Raw genomic sequence first — 20,888 nt, forward strand, 5'->3', positions numbered from 1 at the left:
TATGATAGCCTCCTTAGTGCTTCCCCTAAAGTGAATAAGTAGCAAGCTGATGCTTTAATAAAAGAGCAAAAACATGATTTCAGATTATCAACAACTAGTACTTTCCTTAGTATGCAAAATACCTTGAACACAAACACCAGTATGGAATAAATTCTGTCACATGTAAACAGTTCACCTCAGGTCTCAAGCAGAAATATTTTAATTAGAATAAAAAATAAACATTGCATGTAAACCTGGCTAATGACAATTTCATGTTGCCCCCCTCTTTAAATAATTGCTCTTGTTCAGACATGGGCAAACTACGGCCCGCGGGCCATATACGGCCCGATAGGCTTTTTAATCCGGCCCGCCGACGTAGTCCAAATTATAGTAAAAATCAATGACCTCATTCATTACCCTTTCCCCTGCAATACCCTCGTTTCCCCGATAGATTTTGATGCACTGGCAAAAAAGGGAGAACAACAACACAGTTCCCACTGAAATGTGAGTTTCTCTACTGTGTTAAAAATAGCAACTTGCACATGTACGCACAGCAGCAGTACAGTACCTTAATTCACATGCCGCTCATCACTCTCAATTTAAAGACTGCTTTCTTTCGTTGAATAATAATATGTTCTTAATGTTGAAAGTAAATTTGAAAATAAATTTTCACCTTCAATTGTGTCTTTTTTCTTATATTTCAATCCCCAGGTTTGATAAATTACATTGCGTGTCCAAATGCTCCTGGCCTGGCCCCTCTGTCAAATTTTAGTATCCATACTGGCCCGCAACTCAAAAAGTTTGCCCACCCCTGCTCTAGTTATTCTTTTAAGAATACATTTTTTAACCAAATATAAAAAATAAGCCTAATGGTTTCACATTTTTTTGTGAGAAAGAGTCAGGGGATTATTTTAAGAAGGTGTTGATATTAAAGAGCTCCGTCTACTTTCCATCCTGATTAGTGTGAAAAGCCTGTAGGCTACTTGTAAAGCCATTAAGCAACCACATCTTAAATATGCACTGTCCGGTGATAAACAAGGAGAAAAAAGCCTTAAAAGCTCAGTTTGTCTTAGCATCTGACTATGTTTTGAAAGGATGCCAAGGACATATTATTGATCAAGAATCTCTCTTTACGCATACACGTTGCCTGTAAGCAGGCCAAAAAGTTATTTAACTTATCTGCCCTTTCAAAACTCAACTGTCAGTGGTAGAAATATGCGATGTTTCTTTCCTCATGCCTCATCTTGGCTTTTCAACTCATTAATTTCTGTCAGTTCGAGGCATACAGCGTATTTTGGACAAGTTGAAAGTGTAATAGTAGCTGTACATGTTGCAATGTCCGAAGGTTGTACGTGTTACAACAGAGCCAAGATGCCGAGTTTGGCTAGAGTCAGTCAGTTGAGGTTGAATAGTAGTGCAACCTCATTTTGAAGAATTCTTAACACGCACCTGCCTGGTCGCTGTAATATTTTGTTCACTTGATTGAAACCTCTTGCAAATGGTTTTGACACTAATAACCCTAACAACACCCCTGCAATGCACCCTGAAGGAAGGAGACAAATATACATGAGGATTTGTTTTCTATTTACATCTTACAGCTCTTTAAACTTCTCCCAACAGGACAGTGACATTCGTTGGCAATACCGAAAGGGATAGTTGCACATTGTCTTAATCCATGTTATCGTCCTCACAACATTTACTCCAGCAGGAGAAAACAATGCTGCAGCATGTTTTTCTTCTTCTTGTTGTACTGCATGGGAAAAGGTGCACAACCATGTGAAACAGTCACATTCTAATTTTTCTTATCCTCGTTTCTTTTCACATGTAAGGCCATGTGGATAAAAATGACATTCTATGATATCTGAAAGGGTATAAAAAGTACATATCTATGTACAAATTCAAGTTAAATTTGTACGAAGTAAAAGTGCATCAAATAAAACAAGACTATCCTGCATGTTTTCGAAGTTGAATTGGAAAAAAAAACAGGCATTTCAGATAAAATAAAGGTCTCTTAGTGATATCAATATTTTTTCTTTCAACTTGACTTTTTAGCCAAATGTATGATTTCATTTTGAAAAGTCAATTGCCACATTTAAATATCAAATTTACCTTACAGCATTACATCTTTACTCAAGTGACAGCTTTCCAGGGTGGCAGGCTACCCTTGAGGTTGTTATGTAGCATACGTTTAATAAAAGAGTTAAATAAATATTTTGATAAAAGAAAAAAAGAGTTTGGCAAGGAATTCCCTTCCGCAAAAAAACGAATCAACACTTTCTCAATTGTTCCTTAAACCTGACTAAAGAAAAGTCCAAAGAAACACGAGCCCGAGACCAAGCATTGGCACAGTAGGACAGTGGAATATACGGACGAACAGGGCCCCTATGTCCGAACAGTGCAGTTAAATTAACTGTGTTTGGCAGTGCAGACTTGTGGCATTGGACAGATCATATCCTATGCGCTCAAAGTGCCTCGCCTCAGTGATCACACTGAGGTGTCTAGGTGGCGCTGCTGCGGTTGTTGCAGAAAGAGAGGAAAGAAGAGTGGTCCCTGAGTGTCGATTTCCCAGTGGGAAATGTATCTGCTAGGGGCACCTAGCCTGCGTTACCGTTCCTCTGCCACTTTTCCATTCATTTCCCTCTCGTCTTCCTCTCTCCGTTTCTGCCTCTGGAAGAATCCCAACTAGAAAGAGAAAGAACAGAAACAATCTTTTCAAACTTAATTTGTAAATACTTAAAACTAAAAATAGTTAATGACTTGATGTGCATCCCCAACCCCGGTAATTTATTTATTCACTACTTCAAAGATCACTTTAAATCAAAACGGACAGGGCGTCGACCGGACGTTTGGTAGAACGGACGGGGCGTCGACCGGACGTTTGGTAGAACGGACGGGGCGTCGACCGGACGTTTGGTAGAACGGACGAGGCGTCGACCGGATGTTTGGTAGAACGGACTCTCTCTCTCTCTCATGATTATAATTTTGAGAGCGAGAGATTACCTGGTTGCTCGCTTTCAACAGTAAACTCTCTATCTCTCTCTCTCATAATTTGACAGCGAGCGAACCCGGTGACCAAACGTCCGGTTGACGGCCCGTCCGTTCTACCAAACGTCCAGTCGACCAAACGTCCGGGGACCAAACGTCCGGGGACCAAACGTCCGGGGACCAAACGTCCGGGGACCAAACGTCCGGGAACCAAACGTCCGGTCGACCAAACGTCCGGGGACCAAACGTCTTTCGACGAAACGTCCGGTCACGGTGCTGGCAATATCAGACATCCCAAGTCTGTAACAGCCGTGAATCTCTCTGATATATGGTTCTTTGATGGCAACAAGTTAGATCAAATATCCTGGATTTTGTGTCTACGCGAGGGAATTTTTAATTTTTTTAAAGATTGAGGTGTGCATGATGTGTGTCTGTCAACGTGAGTGATTGGCAGAGAGTTAATAATTAGAATAATATTATAACAACACCCGAACGGAGGATGAAGCTGGGTGTGATAATTGAAACAGGTATGTTTTGAGTTTTGATGCATGTAAATGTAGGCTAAATTAATAATAAAAACAAGTCCTACTTGCTATCATTATTATTAATGAAATAAGAATAACAGTAGAATAAATTCATATAATTACATTTAATTACTAGTAATTAATTTATTAAATGTATATATGAATTAATTCTACTGTTATTCTAAATTTATTAATAATAATGACAGCAAGTAGGACTGTTGTTTTTCTCCCCAACAAAAACAACCTCATATTGCCATCATCAATTGTTGACATAATTCCCTTTTAACTTACTTCAAGATTGTATCATGTTTTTTTTTCATTTTTTAACATAAGACGTAGTCAAAAGGAATACATTTTAATTTTTTGGCATCATTTAGTCATCTTTTTTCTTTCATAGCTTTTACAGTTTTCTTTTCCAAAACACTCCCACTGAGCATTGTCTTAATTATATCAATTTTAAAACAAGTACCTGTCTTCATTCAATGCATCTGAAACTACAATCCTTTGTTACTAAACTCGACCTCGACAATGTGTAAAATTTGTTTATGTTATTACCTTTAAGTCTCCTGATGGTGGATGACTTCAGTATAAGCAAAGTAGGTTTGATTCACACTCAGTGGTGGTGCTATTGTCAATGGAAATGGTTTTCAGTTTTTTGTGGGCGGACTACGACTGACTGGCAACCAGTTTAGTGAGTAATCTGCCTCTCGCCACTGCTATAATGTCTGTATGAGGACATTGTACTGACTGGTGGAGAAAAATGTAAAAGAACATTGAGTTCCCAACAGATGCATGAAGAAACATTTATCAATCTGTGGTTGGCAATTTACCAGAGGCAACAAGCCTTCATTTATGTGGATTATCTTCAGCCAGTTCCCATTCAATCTCGCCCTTAGTCAGGCATTGCCCTCAACTTTACCCATTCCCCTCTCTTGTAGAACTCTGTAATCCTCACTTTGGCAGGGTGCTTTACTCTAATAGCTCACTTCATAGACTTCCCAAGTTGCACTCAAAACAGGTACATTTGAACTGTTAGCCTTTTTTTTCTTCTCCCCTAAACTGATTACTCTCCTTGGTAAGCCAAGTTTGAACCTGAATATCTGGCTGCTATTGAAAGCTTCTGCTCTATCCCCATGAATTATTGGTCTTTTGTGTGGAGGAAGTTTGTTTCTCTGCATAAATGATGGCCCCAAAAAAACAGTCTTTGGAGTGAGATCAAATCTCATGACGTCATTAGATTTGTGAAAGACTTTAGTTGGTAGTAAAAAGTATCGGAGTAGAAACGATTTTGAAAAGGCTCTGTGCTTGAATTTGTCATGCATAGAATATATTGATTTATTTATGACCCTTACAAATGTCAAAGGGATTTGACACGAATATCAGCTGCACATAAACAGTTTACTATGCTAAATATTATATTCTTTGCGAAAAATCATCTCGAACCGGTATGTTTACACTTCAATTACATATTTTGCAAATCACTTTTTGTCCAGAGTATTCTGAGCCCCTTAGTGTTGTGTCCTCAATCCCTTGTTCTACACCGTTTACAATCATTATGTATAAATACTATATATACAAACTACACATACTCTGATGACATTGGGTTGTCTCTCTCCAATAATAAACATGTATTAGTCATTCACTTCACACAATGTTGAATGCGCAATTATCATTTCATGAACAAAGGAAAGAAATAGTCATCAATCTCCATCACTCCAGCAATAATTTCACCTTTCAGCGCCACTTCACAGAGATCTAGAAACGGTCACAACAAAGGTTTGACGTTCTCCATACCCTCAGCACCCTCCTTGTCCCCCTCATTTTCTGCTGCTGGACAAGGTAATTAATTATTCTGTTAGTCTATTCTTGTTTTAACACCATGCCGATAAAAACAACCCTTAAAAATCGCTGGCACTGGCTCTAAAATCATCTGCACCCATTCAGTACCCTCTTCTGATCTTTTCCAGTTCCTTCCCGCTTGCCAAAGATATCCAGATGAAAGGGGCTTCAGCCTTTGTCAGTCCTTCTTAGCAAATTGTTTCGCTGATGTCCTTGCAATGTCGAAATTCAAATTAAAATGAAGAGTATAGTTGTAAATTAAATTTTCTGATTTTCCCCCTTTTAAATCAATAATTGTCATTTTTTAATCCATTTTTTTCTGTGTTTTTAGTTCCAAAATCATTTTGTAAAATCTAAAAATATATATAAAAAGGTAAAATAAACATTGTTTTAGATCTATAAAAAACCTGAATATTCAGGGCTTTTAATCCATTTATTATATATATATATATATATATATATATATATATATATATATATATATATATATATATATATATATATATATATATATATATATATATATATATATATATATATATATATATATATATATATATATATATATATATATATATATATATATATATATATATATATATATATATATATATATATATATATATATATATATATATATATTATACCTAAAATGGTCCGGCCCACGTGAAATCAAGTTGACGTTAAAGCGGCCCGCGAACCAACCAGAGTCTGACACCCTTGATTTAAGCTTTTTAGAACCCATCTGTAGCTGTCGCTGAGGGGGTGTGCCTATTTATTTGTTCCATTGATATTTTTGTGTATTTTGTTTATACAATGTTTTGAGTTATATGTATTCTTTTTCTTTCTATATTTCACACAATGTAAACCGTGAAGTGCAATTTTGAGTTTCGAAAAGACGTCAGGACATGCAAGTGTGGTCCTGTGACCAAGACAAAGGGCTGATAGGAAGGACATGCTTTCAGTTGAGGCTTGCAATACACTTGAAAGAAGATGCGTGCAACAATTTGTTAAGGCCTTAGGACGCACATGGTAAGGGAAATTGTAGTTGTTGTCTGTTGTCTATTTCATAAGAAGGTTTCTTTAAGAAGTAAAATATTCAAGCTACCACGAAGGCCACATCAACATTTACGGACGGTAAAGGAAAAATATTGGCCAAAGATATTCCTTTGTTGTAAATATAACAATGTTAAGTTAAAATATTTATTTTGTTTCAGTTTTTTACGTTGTTTGAAGCTTGGAGGAAATAAAAACATCACTTCCATCATACATCAGTTGATGCATGGTTTAATTCTGACCAGAAGTAAAGCGTTAGGGGTAGCGAAACCATCTCAGTTTTACGATGATCTGATTTATACATTTTGTGTCTGTGCTGTGCTTACAAGTGAAGAACCTTAAAATTTACACCTTCTTTCTCCGATTGGTTAATTTTCTCAATCTGTGGTCGTAAAAATAATATTAAAAAATCCAAAAAAACACCCACTTAAAAAACACCCTTACACAGTATTTGTTTAATTCGCAAAAGAACGATCCATTCAGGTGCGATTAAAAAAACGTTTCAAAATAATATATTAGCAGTACCTAATACTATGGAAAATGTATACTTTGTGACTGGATTGTTGCTATTTTTTTCTTTATTGCGAATTGCACAGTACTTACCTTCCAGAGAGCCAAGCAGAGCAGAGCTAGCAGTAAGAGACCTCCCAACGTGCTTCCAAGGATTATCCAGGTTGGGATTCTGTAATCCCCCTCTTTTCTCACTTCCAGTATTATCTATCAATTGGACACAATAAAAGATGCTTTGTCAGTTTGTACATTAGTGAGTTCAGGAAAATCTCATAGAACTGAAACCCAATTTTTCATCAAAAACAGAATATGCAAATGTACAAGATGAGCAGAAAAATATTCTGACATTTTGATTTTTGAATTATTTGTCTAAATAAAGTCAAATGTAGGACAAAATCTTGCTGTCTATATTTCATAGGATTTTTTTTAACTCTACTACAAAAGTGGTGTGGAAAGAATTGCAGCATTGTTTTTTGTGGGTATATTGACCAATAGATGGCAGCACATACTTCAGCATATAAAACCTGATTTAGACACGTTGTGCTGGTGGTCCTTTCGGTCCCTGAGCACCACACAGAACTCCTGTGAACTTGTATACCCTCGTGCACAAGGTCATACGCCTGTACTTTAGATAAGCAGTTCACTACACAATTGTTTGAGTCCTTAAACAGGGTGAAAAAAAAGGTTCAAAACATTTTGAATGCAAGATAGACTAACACGACCATAAACAAAGACTTAAGATGTCTTGGCATGCATAAATAAAAGAATATTCATTCGTTCATTCATTATCCGAATCGGTTATCCTCACAAGGTTCGCAATGGGTGCTGGAGCCTATCCCAGCTAACTATGGGCACCAGGAGACAGACAACCAAATCTCATCTCATCTCATTTTCTGAACCGCTTTATTCTCACTAGGATCGCGGGGGTGCTGGAGCCTGTCCCAGCTGACTTTGGGCTAGAGGTGTGGGACACCCTGAATTGGAGACAAACGCTCACACTGACACCTAGGGCCAATTTAGAGTGTCCGATCAGCCTACCATGCATGTCTTTGGAATGTGGGAGGAAGCCGGAGCACCCGGAAAAAACCCACACAGGCCCGGGGAGAACATGCAAACTCCTCACAGGTGGACAGACCTGTATTTGAACCCAGGTCCCCCACTGTGAGGCCGACGCGCCCAGACAACCAGATAAACAAAGGAATAAAAAATTTTTATGAATAAACTCTCCATTCCATCTACTATTCTCTCTCACATTCTCACATTAATGCTGATCAGAAATCAACCCCAGCCTGCCTGCAATACCAACATACAAATCAAACAAAATACATCTTCGGATTATGATCTGATACATTTTTCCCCTTGTGTTGAATTCTGCGGTTTTTCAGTAAATTTATGGATTTTTACTGGCTAATAAGATGGATGTCTTGTGGTATAAATATTAGTGATCCCAATTCGATATTCAACAAGATTTTTTCTCCATGTAAAATAGAAGCTATGGTTCAAAAGGGTTAGGATTGTTGGTTCACAATGAAAAAATAATATTCAATGAAAAGAAAACTCGCCACAGGAAGACAATATAATGTTTTTTTTACATTAACACAACATTTGCTGTGTTAAAATGTGTAAACATCTATTTTTATTTGTCAGGCGATCTGTTATTCTACTCCGAGGGTGTCAGACTCGGGATGGTTCGCGGGCCGCATTAACGTCAACTCGATTTGATGTGGGCTGGACCATTTTAGATACAGACGCTCCCCTACTTACGAACGCAATTGGTTCCGAGCGATTGTTCATAAGTTGAATTTGTTTGTAAGTTGATTCAGTGCTATATTTTGTATTATAATTTATGTTTAAGGCCGATATAAGTATATTGAAGGTTTATACAAGTGCATTTGTATGTTTAAGGCTTGTATAAGTAACACGCATTGGTTTGTACTGAAAAAAAAACATTTAATAAAATGGAGAGAATATGTACAGTACTGTAGAGAGAGAGATTTATGTATTAGAAACTGGCCAAAAGAAGCGATCTAATGACGATTGCACAGTTTTCTTCTTTTTTTCATCATAAATGATGAGGTAGCACTGTATGGCATCATTCAATTGATTTGCAAACTTTGTGCAACGTTCAATATTTGGGTCCTGCTGCTCGATCTTTCTGTTTATAAATGGTACTGAATGTGCAACGCTCACCACTCTCACGCGCATCAAGCTTCGTTATTATTGCCACTCGTTTCAAATGAAATGGCTTGCCTCTTCCTTCCAACTCCCTCAATAGAAGCCTTTAGCTTTTTACCAACCATATTCAATATTGGATGCATGAGATATTTAATGATACAAATGAAAAAGGTTCTTTGCACACTGGAGATACATTCACGCACTTCCGCATTGCAACGAAGAAGAAGGTAGATGCTGGGTGAGCTGAGCTCTCACAGCGCCAGGCGTCGGTATTAGCGGCGGAAAGAAGTACTACTCCGAAAAAGGGGCGAAATACAAAATTGGACTTGCGAACATTTTTGGACTTAAACGCAATTTGCAGACATGTTCGTATGTACCGTTGTTCGTAAGTTGAATGTTCGTAAGTAGGGGAGCGTCTGTATAATATTTAGATATTTTTTTAAATAAATGGATTAAAAGAACTGGATCAAAACCCCTAACTATTCCATTTTTTATAGATCTAAAACAATGTTTATTTGAGCTTTTTTTCTTAGTAAAGGAAAATCTCTTCTAATCATTATGTTCCATATTAAAGTGGAAAACAGAAAATATTTTATATATATTTTTAGATTTTACAAAATGATTTTTGAACTAAAAACACAGAAAAAATGATTAAAAATTTACAATTATTGATTTAAAAGGGGGAAAATCAGGAAATATAATATACATCTATAATCTTCATTTTAATTTGATCCTAAAACAGAAAGTCGGCACTCATGGTTTATTTTCCCGGGCCACACAAAATGATGCGGCGGGCCAGATTTGGCCCCCGGGCCGCCACTTTGACACCTGTGTTCTACTCTGTCAGAATAACAAACAACTTTGGATATGACAAAGGCTCTGCATTTTTTTGGACTATAAATTGCACCAGCCAATGCAAAATAATCCACAATGATGAGGGGGAAAAGTATATATATATATATATATATATATATATATATATATATATATATATATATATATATATATATATATATATATATATATATATATATATATATATATATATATATATAAGTTGTACTGGAATATAAGTCGCATTTTAAAGAGGGTATTTATCTATTTGATCAGAAACAAAGAACAAACATATTTATACTTTTAAGTAAAATAGTTAAATGGAAAACAACAGGCTAAATAGTCACCGGTTAAATGTAACATTTACAGGTTTTTGGATAACTATATCATAATAAAACAGACTTTAAGTGGTCAGGAAGAAAAAAAACATAATTGGAACTTGAGTATTAGTCGCAGGCAAACTATGAAAAAGAGTCCAACTTATAGTCTGGAAAATACATTAATTGTCACCTCCACATTTGATTTATGTTTTGTTTTGTAAGGGTGTTCCTCCAAAAATATAGGCAACTGTTCGGACAGCATTCTGTATTGACTCACTTGTCTGACAGGTCTTTCCTCATGAAGAAACATGGGACTTGTTGTAGGGAGTTCCACTGATGCAGTGGTCACCAGTTCGAGAATTTTAAACTTAAGCTGTAGTGGGGAAAAACACACAAAAAACAGTTTTATTTTTCCTTGAATAAAATTTCTCAAGAGACAATTTATAAGAATAATTGAGTAAATTGTATCTCACAATAAATGGTGTCTTGAATGGGATACTCACTGCATGTAAAGTGTGTACACGTAGAACTCCTGTAATTCTAACCGAGATTTCCCTATAGGCGGCCAAGTTGACTGTGCACTGGATTGGCAGAATAAGGGTGTTGGATCGATTCTGTGACAAGAATAATGCAATATGAGGGAACAAGGTCTCATGTTACATCTCCAAATTTGGTGAATGAGTCTGGAATGTACCAAGCGAGAGAAGCGGCTAAGGTCCTCAGGTGACGCTCTGCTCTGTGCCACATGTTGTGGTGGTACACAATGAGTCCCATCTCTCTGTGAGATATGGAAAAGAGATCTGTTGCTTTTATGTATCTTATTGTTTCTCTAAATGTCTATGCCAACTACCATCTAAAAAAAATGACTCAGCTCTTCACATGGCCAACAATAAAATACACAATCGTAAAAGGTTAGACTTAAAACAAATAAAAAAAATAAATGAGCATTTTGATATAATTTGGTGTTATAAGGCAGAAGTGAACTGTTATTGTACTTGACATAAAAAAAACTAAAAAATATATAATTTAAAATTGCATTACACATAAAAGTACAATTGAAAAACTGCCTTAGCAGTAAAAAACACACAGTTTGAATATTTCCTTCATTAATTATTTTACATACATAGAGAGAGTGAGCCCATGTACCCCTAGGGGTACCCCTACTACATTTTGAAAATCAGGGATGTACAGATCTGTAAATTAATTTGGCTCTACTCTTGATTTAGCAAATAAACAAGAGAAAAAAAACTTCAAATGAGTTAATGAATGTTGTTATCATCTGCTTTCAGGTTGTATTATTATCATTTTTTTTTTATATTTCCTTTAAAAATGACCATGTGTTCTCTGCAGTCACCTGGTCAATGTGCAAATGAGATATTTGCAGAAGCTGGTTTCCATTTTTCGTCATTTCTGGGACCTCAATATTCAGCTGTAGATCTTTCACAGGAAAATAACCGAGGTTCTGGATCTGAGAAATGACAGCGAGTTGATTTGGCAATTGCTGACAAGGTGGTCAGGCACCAGGAACAGTAATTAACTGGTGATTTCATTTAAGCTTACCTGAAATGTGAAGTTAAAAGGAGGACCGATGACTCCAGGCTCTTCCAGCGATAACTCTGATTTGATCTCATATCGGGTTGGATCAGAATCCCTTTTGAAGTGAATGATGAATGCAATATATGAAAGTGCCAAAAAATGAGAAGCAATTAGCTCAGATCAAGTGCACTCAGTATGTCAGGAATACATCAAGTACAATTAATTGTACCTTGTGAAAAGAAGATCTGCTTCATACTGCAGTGAGTAATATATGTCATTAAAGTTGTCAGCTGTACTTATTTCCTCGCCATTACTGTCGCAAGAAACAAAACAAAAAAATAGATTGAAATTCGAGACCAATCTATTCACAGACAACTTATTTACAGACAGTACAGTTTCTGAAGAGAATTCCCACACCTGTTTGCCTCCAATATGACTCTGAGATGATCTAGGAATATACTGCGACTGAACTCAAACTCCAAACGGAATGATACCTATAAATACACAAAACGAAGGCACGGTCAATAATTGTTGTGAGTTTATAAAAGTACACTTACATGTGTGGCAGAAACCAGACAAAGACAAAGGAAATCAGAAATATACATTTACTGGATGTTGTTATGTTGCAGGCAAATAAACCACTCTTTTTGTTCAGTATTTTACTTATTGCTTTACCTATTATTGAGAAAATCTTAGATACTATGTCATTAATCTTCTTGCTTTTTAATCTTTTTTATAGTTTGGCCATTGAAACCAGGTGCTAATACAATGAAAATATATAGTATAAGGCTGTACTGGCTGTAGAGTGGTTAGTGCTGCAAGAAGAGCTTTGACTAGTGGTGTTTAAACACTTTCCCTGTCGCTTAAGTAGTCCAACTTATTTTCTCCGCCAGTGGAAAAACATTAGGTAAGTGAGCATTTGAAATTGACCGTAAAAGTGAGTGTTCATGGTTGTCCGTCAATATGAATGAGCAATGTTGTCAATGTATTTTCACAGTATGCATGCTAAAGAAACATTTCTGTAATAGTACCTGCCACCAATAAACAGAATGAATATGTTGCTCTTTTCTTGATTGTTGTAAAATAATTATATAGTAATTAATAAACAATACAAAACCTGCAGTATTCATTTGACAAATGAAATTGAATTGAATAGAAATTGGCATTCAGCGCTACGAAAAAGGTTTAGTGACAGTAAAGTGCAGGCAGGCATAGAAGAAAATATGGGACAGACATTACCATTGCTGCAAGAAAAGGAAACTTATGGAAGAACAAAATGAAATCTGAAGTTCACTTTACAAAAGTAGAGAAAGAAAAGGAGGGGTGGATCGTGTTTTATCAGGAGTGCAATGCTGCGTGGTCAAGGTTCTTTATACCCCAATGAAACGGAAACCACAAAAAGCTTTAAAAAACTGAACAGAGAAGAGGCGAGGTGCGTGCCTTTGTATCAGGAGCGCAAAGCTGCGCTCTCGGTCCTTTGTACCGTAACGAAACGTAGAACACTTCCATTTGAGCAACAAGGAATGTAAAACAATATTTACTGTAGCTTCCCTCCTCCACATAGCATGACTCATCTCTGACAGACCACAGACATAAACAATAGAACTATTTTTCCTTCCAAACCCATCCATGCAGTGGAAAATGACCCTTGATACCCTGGAAATAGGCCGCTTATCTTTGCCTTTTCATGGCTCCTTTCATCAGACTTGAATAAATGGGTACTGACTTTTGTGGGGGCTTTTGTGTCTTGTGGCATTTGTGACAATACAACTTTTCCTACATATAAACAGATGTAGTGTGTTCAAGACCAAAATATTCCAAACCAAGACTTGCCCAAGACCAAGACCGTGATAAGACCACGAAAACCAACTCTCCATTATTTACATCTCGATGTTTAAACATTATTTATGATTTTACACATTAACAAACAACAAGTGTTCTTTTTTTATTTTTTTCCGATAGACATGATTACACAGAGTTGAGTGTTGGGTAAAATATTGGTGAATATAAACAATAGCTATTTCTTAGCCACTGGTTCTTCTGGTCTTTGATGCTATTATCATAATACCATGTTAAAAATATTTCACACAAAGATAATTTGTTAATATTATGTTGTTGTTTTTTGTTTTGTTTTGAAGCAATAGAAAACCAAAACGAAATGGAAAAATGTAAATGTGTAAATGTAATATTCTGCTGTATATGCTCTCTGGGTTATTTTTTGGGGGATAAATATATCAGAGAGTCTGTGACACTTCTGGAGACGCTATGAAAGATGAATATATATTAGAAAGTTAAATAAATATGGCGAACCCTCAAAGAATCATTTATATAGAAATATTCCTAGATAAATTCAATGGGGTCATAAATGAGCCAACATGTACATGCTCACAATGGGTGCTGAAATTGCTTGGTCGCTTGAGTGATGAGGTCACTGTAATTTAATGTTGTATCATTTAAATATGTTCAAAGCATTTGTGCTTCTCCATATTATCTAGTTTGTCAGGTAAGTGAAATGAAGTTAAAGATGAGTGCGTTTTTTTTCCATTTTTTATATAAAACCCCTGCCAATCCAAGGCAAAATCAGTACTTTGGAGAGTCGAGACAAACAAGAAAATATAACCTTCAAAATGTGCTCTTGAGAACAAGAACAGTGTTTGGCAGTGTAATAACACTAAACGCATGTATCCCAGAGTTTAGCGGGTTAATCCAATCTATATTCATTATGAAATGATGATTTGTGGTGTGGGCGGCTCGGCGATTAAGTGGCTAGCACATCGGCCTCACAGTCCTGGGGTCCTGGGTTTAAATCCAGGTCACTCCACCTGTGTGGGGCTTGCATGTTCTCCACGGGGCCTATATGTTTTTTCTCCGGGTAGTCCGGTTTCCTCCCACATCCCAAAACATGCATGGTAGGCTGTTTGGACACTCTAAATTGCCCCTAGGTATGAGAGTGAGTATGAATGGTTGTCTGTCTCTTCATGCCCTGCGATCAACTGGCCACCAATTCAGGGTGTCCCCTGCCTCGTGCACGAGGTCTGCTGCGGCCCTTGTGAGGATAAAGTGGTTCAGAAAATAAATGAATGAATTAATACATTTGTGGTGTATACCTATCATTAATCATATCCGTGCATGTAACAAATTGATCTAGGCTTAGTAGCATTTTTCCCCCCTCTTTTTATCATAGTTATTAAGATCGGGAGAAACATGCCACAACAAACATGTCATTTTTACTTAGTCCCCTGCAGTGGCGCCTCTGTAAATTTTTCATTGGGGTGGTCAGAAGGGACCTATTAAAATTTTGGGGTGACAACCCAAAACAAAAACCCTAATTTCCCAGGCGATGTCAATCTAATTATCTAGGGGTTGCTAGTCAGTTTTTCCTCACAGTGGTCAAGAGCAGCAACGGCTTGCCTGGCTGTGCATTTGGGATGAAATTCATAAGTATTGGTATTACGAGCGTACAATCAAACGTTATACTGGCGATTCGGGTGGCCAACAAATTTTCAGGGTTAGCAGCGGCAATAAACGCATAGGTTTTACAATAAGCCCTATTTGAACCTGTGTTGCACTCAGGTTCTCCTGACTAAAGCAGAACCGCATTGTGACTCTGAATGCTGTTTAGAGTGAATAAGTAGGCATGAATTACTGGGAGATTTGACCACTGACATGAGTCCACTTGGTTGAGTTTGTTGCGGAGCGCTTACAGAGAAATGTGATATATTTTGTTACCTAGGGGATGACTGCTGTTTGTGATAATAGTGCGGTAAGAACATTGTGAAAACTATTTCAATCACTGTCTGTACTTCATTCCTAGAGCCTTCGTCAACACTTTGGTAATCATGCGTAGTCGTCGGTGGGGTAAAATGACTTGCACTTAATCTGCTTTCGTTTTATTACCAATTTAATTGCTCCATTTGGAGTACCATCAGTGTCATCCTTATCAAAGCTAATTCAAACATCGCCTACTTGAAAGCGAAACCCGACACTGTGCTGAAAAGTGCATTAGAGAAAACAGTGTCACATAAATATATCACAGGCATTAGAAGCTTCAGACTGAGTTGGAAAAAGCAAGAAATGATGGTGTGAATAAGAAACAGATGACAGAGGAGATTCCATTCACTCTCACCTGCAGGCTAAAGAGGAGAGAAAGGTTTGAAAATCCAGTCAATTGAGTTGAGGGATGTACAAAAATGTTATATTATAAAAGGTTGGTAAAGGAAATATCATTTTCACGGATGGTACATTTTAATTCGGGAATTCAGTCAGACCCACATGCCTACAAATTTCTGAAAAATTATCGCAATATGTCAGACATATGCTATGTATGGCCTGTATCCCAGAAATTCTTCAAGTTACATAAAGCAAGGAATTTTGTGTATCACTGATCATATGTCTTTGGCACACAATTATAAACAGGAATAAATGTAATGAATTCCGTTCTGACCAAGACAAAATCACTTTTTTCTTCTTTCCCTTTATCTCTAAAAAAATTAAAATATGGAAACTTGCTACCAAGTTACAAGGTGGTTAGATGTCCTGTATTGCTATGCAGTACAAATTACCATTATTGACTGAAAAAAAATGCACAGTTAAAGTATTCTCAACGGATTATTTCTAAGGTCATGCATCTTATGAATAAATTTATTATTAAATATTGCTGCGGCGGCCCGGCAGCTGAGTGGTTAGTGCGTCAGCCTGCGTGGGTTTCCTCTGGGTACTCTGGTTTCCTCCCCCATTCCAAAAACATGCATGGTAGGCTGACTGAACACTATAAATTGCCTCTAGGTATGGGTGTGAGTGTGCATGGTAGTCCGTCTCCTTGTGCCCTGCGATCGGCTGGTCACCGATTCAGGGTGTCCCCAACCTCTGGTTCTGAGCCCGTTGGGATGGGCTCCAGCACCCTCCGCGACCCTTATGAGGATAAAGCGGTTCAGATAATGAATGAATGAAGAATATTGCTGCTGCATTGTTTGTAAAGAGATTCACTTTTCTGTGTTCTATACTGACGTTTCAAAGTGTCATTCCCATCTGAGATAAACAGCGGCCAGTCAACAGTTCATTAAAAATGCTACTAGGAGCATAATTTGTGTGTGTGTGTGTTTTTTTTTGGGGGGGGGGGCTGTTTGTTAACAGAAATGATTAAGCGACAACAGTTTCACTGATGTCAGAGGACATAAATTATATCTTCAAGTCTTGCCTGTGGTTTTGGCCCTTTGTCCCAAATTACAATGTCAGGGGCTTGAGCTGAATTGACGCACAATGTTTTTTAATTTTAATTTTAAGTTTGGCGTCTGACTAAACAGTATTCTTATACTTGTGAATGAAAATAATTCAATTTTGGTTGCTTTTTAGTCAGTTCAAGAAATATTGGCCTTCATAAAACAATTGTGTTGTGAGTTTATATTACGGCAGTTTATCTTCATACAAAACTTTAAAAAGAAAACACATTCCAGTGGTACACTATTTATGAAATGAATGTATTACAGAAGTGATTCCCTAACTTGTTTTGTAAGTAGAGACATTTTATCCATAACAGCAGAATGCCAAATTACAAGTCCGTAACTATCACTTATTTAGGTCTTTTGCCGAGTAAACGGACCTTATGGAGAAGCACTACCAATTTCGTCATACGCAGTTTCTGGGTGTGATGACAAGTAGGCTTTTGTTGTTGATGATGACGACAGGGCCTATGTCCGATTATTATTATTTTTCCATGGTAAAGCTTTAATTTGTTCCAACATGTTTTAAAATCCCAATAGTAACCCCAAACCCTTTTAAAAAGGATACAATTATAGCAATTGTGTAGGAGATAAAAGACAAGATAATTATTTATAAAGCCATTAAAACTAATAAGACATGCAAAGACATTTTCCATTAGGGTGGGATGGGTGAGTGCATACGTGAGAGCGAAGGAGAAGGCAAATGTTTGGCAGCTGAGTAAACATATATTCACATGCACATCAACTCACTTTTATTTATTATATTTTAAAAAATATGCGTATTGTTGGATTGATATTTATTGAGAATTAAATACCTGTGCTTTGGACTTCATAAATGGAGCACTGACGTTGCAGATTTTTTCACATTTCAGCTTGTCTTCAGGGTAACAATCAATTTTGATATCAGCATTATCCTGGGATTAATACCAACACAGTCAAACCTTTTTCAATGTGCGTGCTTCTTTAGTTAGTAGACTTGCATGATCAGCACAGACCTTCAATATGAGGCTGGAAAAACGCAGATTTGGGGAGTAGCTGATATTGAGTCGAGCGTTGTAAGCATTTTCTCCTTTGTTCTCTAGTCGGACGTCTATGACCAGCCTTCTCCTGTTTGCTTCAAGCACCCGAAGTGATCCCTCCGACCTGCTTTCACTTAGATGACGACAGAATGCACCACGAGACTGAACACCCTCTGAGCAGAACTGCCTAGGAGACAGGGAGGTTGGAAAAAAAATGGAAATGATACTGTCACTAAATCATATGTTCCTAGCATGCAATGATGTATTGTAGGTACTTGCATGCATATATATATATGATTCCTTCACTACGTACTTTTGAGTCAGCAGGTCAGTTACACTATGCAATGCCAGGTCTGGGATACACCGGTCATCCTCATCACAGCCGTTCCAGAAAGGCAGCTAAGCAGAAATGACAATGTTTTTCTTTAAATAAAAATAACAAATAAAAAAAATTTCATGGGCGGCCCGGCAACTGAGTAGTTAGAATGTTGACCTTACAGTTCTGGGGTGTGGGTTCAATCCCAGGTGGGTCCTCACGGTGTGGAGTTTGCATGTTCTCCATTGGCTTGCATGGGTTTTCACCGGGTACTCCGGTTTCCTCCCACATCCCAAAAAACACATTCTAGGCTGGTTGAACACTATAAAATTGCCCCTAGGTATGCGTGTGAGCGTGAATGGTTGTATGTCTTTTTATGCCCTGCGATTGGCTGCCCACCGAATTAGGGTGTCCCCTGCCTAGTGCACGCAAGTAGCTAGGATAGGCTCCAGCACCCAACCCCCCCATAACCCTTGTAGTAAGCAGTTCAGAAAATGAATGAATGACATTTAGGTCATGACCATTGCTTGGCTCTCACCTCAGTTCTTGACAAAATTGGCCAGCTGTCATCTAAAACTGGTCCGCTTTCTGAATCTTGCAGCCCGACTTGTACTGCAAACACGATGGGCCTCGCATAGTCAGTCGTCTCCTACACATGACACAGCATTAGTACTTGAAAAAAGGTTTTCTATAGAAATTGCTGGAGCAATGTTTTGTCATTTGATGTGAAACATTTTGGTCTGGCAACAAGTCACTCAGACCAAGCAGTCCTCGCGGTGTTTTGGAAAATTTGACACCTGAAGTTCGGGTATTTTAGGATTAAATACAGTGGGACTAATTTTCATGTTGGGAAAAGAAAACACTTTGCATAAGTTTTATGTTTCAATTTTCAATTTTACTCTTGACTCACATTGTACATCATTTAAGGGTGTAGCCTATGTTATTTATACATAGGTGGTGGAGTATACGTTTTTTTGTATTTTATTTAAACCAAACTGATTCCGCAAAGCTCTGCAGTGGGTCTTGGTTTTAGTTAAAATAAGCAGCACTTGACTGCAACCCACTGATTACACTTGCAAAAAGGTATCCTCTTGGTCAGTTTGAATGAAAACCTGCACCCACTGCAGCCTTTTGAGGACCGGTTTGACACCCTGCTTTAAATCAATGACCACTGCATTTTGAAAATGTTAATTATTTAATTATATGTGCAATGTGTTGAACAGAATTAATAGAGTAAAAAATATGTTAAAACCCAATTAAGAAATAGCTTACAGAGTTATTTTAAGCTCTCTTCCTGGTCAGTATGTTCAGCATCATGTCCTTTATCCGGAATACCAACTGGGCGTATGGGATTTTTTTCATTTTTATTTTTTTAATGCAACATATGGGGTATGTGGGGGATTTGTACAATCTAAACACAACCCGATAACTAGAGGATGACAGGGCTAACACTATAACGGCAAAAATAGCTTTAATAAAAAAAATTGTAGTCCTCCAAATGAGCTTTTGGAGTCTATTCGTGATTATAACCATTGGACAGATAATCTACTAATAGAGGGGGGAAAAATCATCATGCATTGTGATCTGATGTATCATATCTATTTTTTTGTCTGTTTGTATGTTTGAATTTTCTTTTAAAGTTCATTAACAGTAGTTGTCGTCTTCCCCTTTAAGCTTTAGTTATTCAGCTATCTAATGTATTTATTGTGCCTTGCTAAATCGTAGTTTTATAAAAACATTCTTAAAACAGCTGGATAGGATTAACAAGTGAAATACTATCAATTGTCACACTTGCAATAAAACTTTAGACCCTTTAAAAATGAACCATTGCAATAGTATCACATAACTCGTTACCTTTCGAACTCTTCTTGCGATAATTTGGCCTTACCATGACATGGAAGTAGAATGGTTCACAGCTTTCCTCACCAGGACGAAGGGTGAGGTTTTGAGGCTGGGATTTGGCCGGGTTGTCCAGTAAAGCTCGAGGATTAAAACGTCGCTCCACAATAGAGACGTTATATTTAATCCCTAATGGGTAATAAGAGAAATTTAAACGAATTAATATGGCCATGGAAAACTATTTTGAGAAAAAATGATATGTACAAAAAAGTTCCATTACATATGTAACATTTCCCCCCCAAAAATCATAAATTTGTTAATTGAATGTCAAAATTTTACTTGTAATGCGATAGTACAATACAAATAATCAATGACTAGAGAGAAGCCACTTATTATTAAGAAAAAACAAACAAAAAAACAATTTGTTGCGGTATTGCTCACAAATTCAGGAAAATTGGCATCTTCCTCAGACGCAAACATATTTGCACAATCTTATTAAATCTGTTTATGCTGGTGATATGCCAAAACTTTTACTTGCGACACCTAAGTGTAACTTTACAAGATCAACGCTATATAATCCTTATTTTCGCAAGTGTGGTAAAAAGGGGCGCTGCTGTAGATGAGCTCCTATTAGTAGATCTAAAAGTTTAAAAATGGCCAGATTGTGGCAAAACCTATTGACATCACTGCGGTGGTTCACTGCAATTTTAGCTTAACACGAGATGACTATGAGAACA

General features: G+C 37.2%; 1 protein-coding gene across 2 annotated transcripts in view; it reads right to left on the reverse strand.

Moving 5' to 3' along the window:
• itga11a (integrin, alpha 11a) overlaps nucleotides 1-20,888 on the reverse strand; it is a 53,459-nt gene continuing 32,571 nt past the window's right edge. For both annotated transcript variants that reach the window (XM_077588011.1, XM_077588010.1), the window contains 14 exons: nucleotides 20,201-20,340; nucleotides 18,851-18,961; nucleotides 18,310-18,395; nucleotides 17,973-18,183; nucleotides 17,793-17,891; nucleotides 12,176-12,252; nucleotides 11,988-12,071; nucleotides 11,783-11,873; nucleotides 11,577-11,690; nucleotides 10,917-11,000; nucleotides 10,726-10,836; nucleotides 10,500-10,595; nucleotides 6,987-7,100; nucleotides 1-2,661 (listed from right to left, as the gene is read on the reverse strand). In XM_077588011.1, the coding sequence (XP_077444137.1) occupies nucleotides 2,584-2,661; nucleotides 6,987-7,100; nucleotides 10,500-10,595; nucleotides 10,726-10,836; nucleotides 10,917-11,000; nucleotides 11,577-11,690; nucleotides 11,783-11,873; nucleotides 11,988-12,071; nucleotides 12,176-12,252; nucleotides 17,793-17,891; nucleotides 17,973-18,183; nucleotides 18,310-18,395; nucleotides 18,851-18,961; nucleotides 20,201-20,340 (1,496 nt within the window). In that variant the 3' untranslated portion in view covers nucleotides 1-2,583. The remainder of the gene's footprint in view (nucleotides 2,662-6,986; nucleotides 7,101-10,499; nucleotides 10,596-10,725; nucleotides 10,837-10,916; nucleotides 11,001-11,576; nucleotides 11,691-11,782; nucleotides 11,874-11,987; nucleotides 12,072-12,175; nucleotides 12,253-17,792; nucleotides 17,892-17,972; nucleotides 18,184-18,309; nucleotides 18,396-18,850; nucleotides 18,962-20,200; nucleotides 20,341-20,888) is intronic.

The sequence above is a fragment of the Stigmatopora argus genome, chromosome 2 (assembly GCF_051989625.1).
Source record: "Stigmatopora argus isolate UIUO_Sarg chromosome 2, RoL_Sarg_1.0, whole genome shotgun sequence".
Taxonomy (NCBI): Eukaryota; Metazoa; Chordata; class Actinopteri; order Syngnathiformes; family Syngnathidae; genus Stigmatopora; species Stigmatopora argus.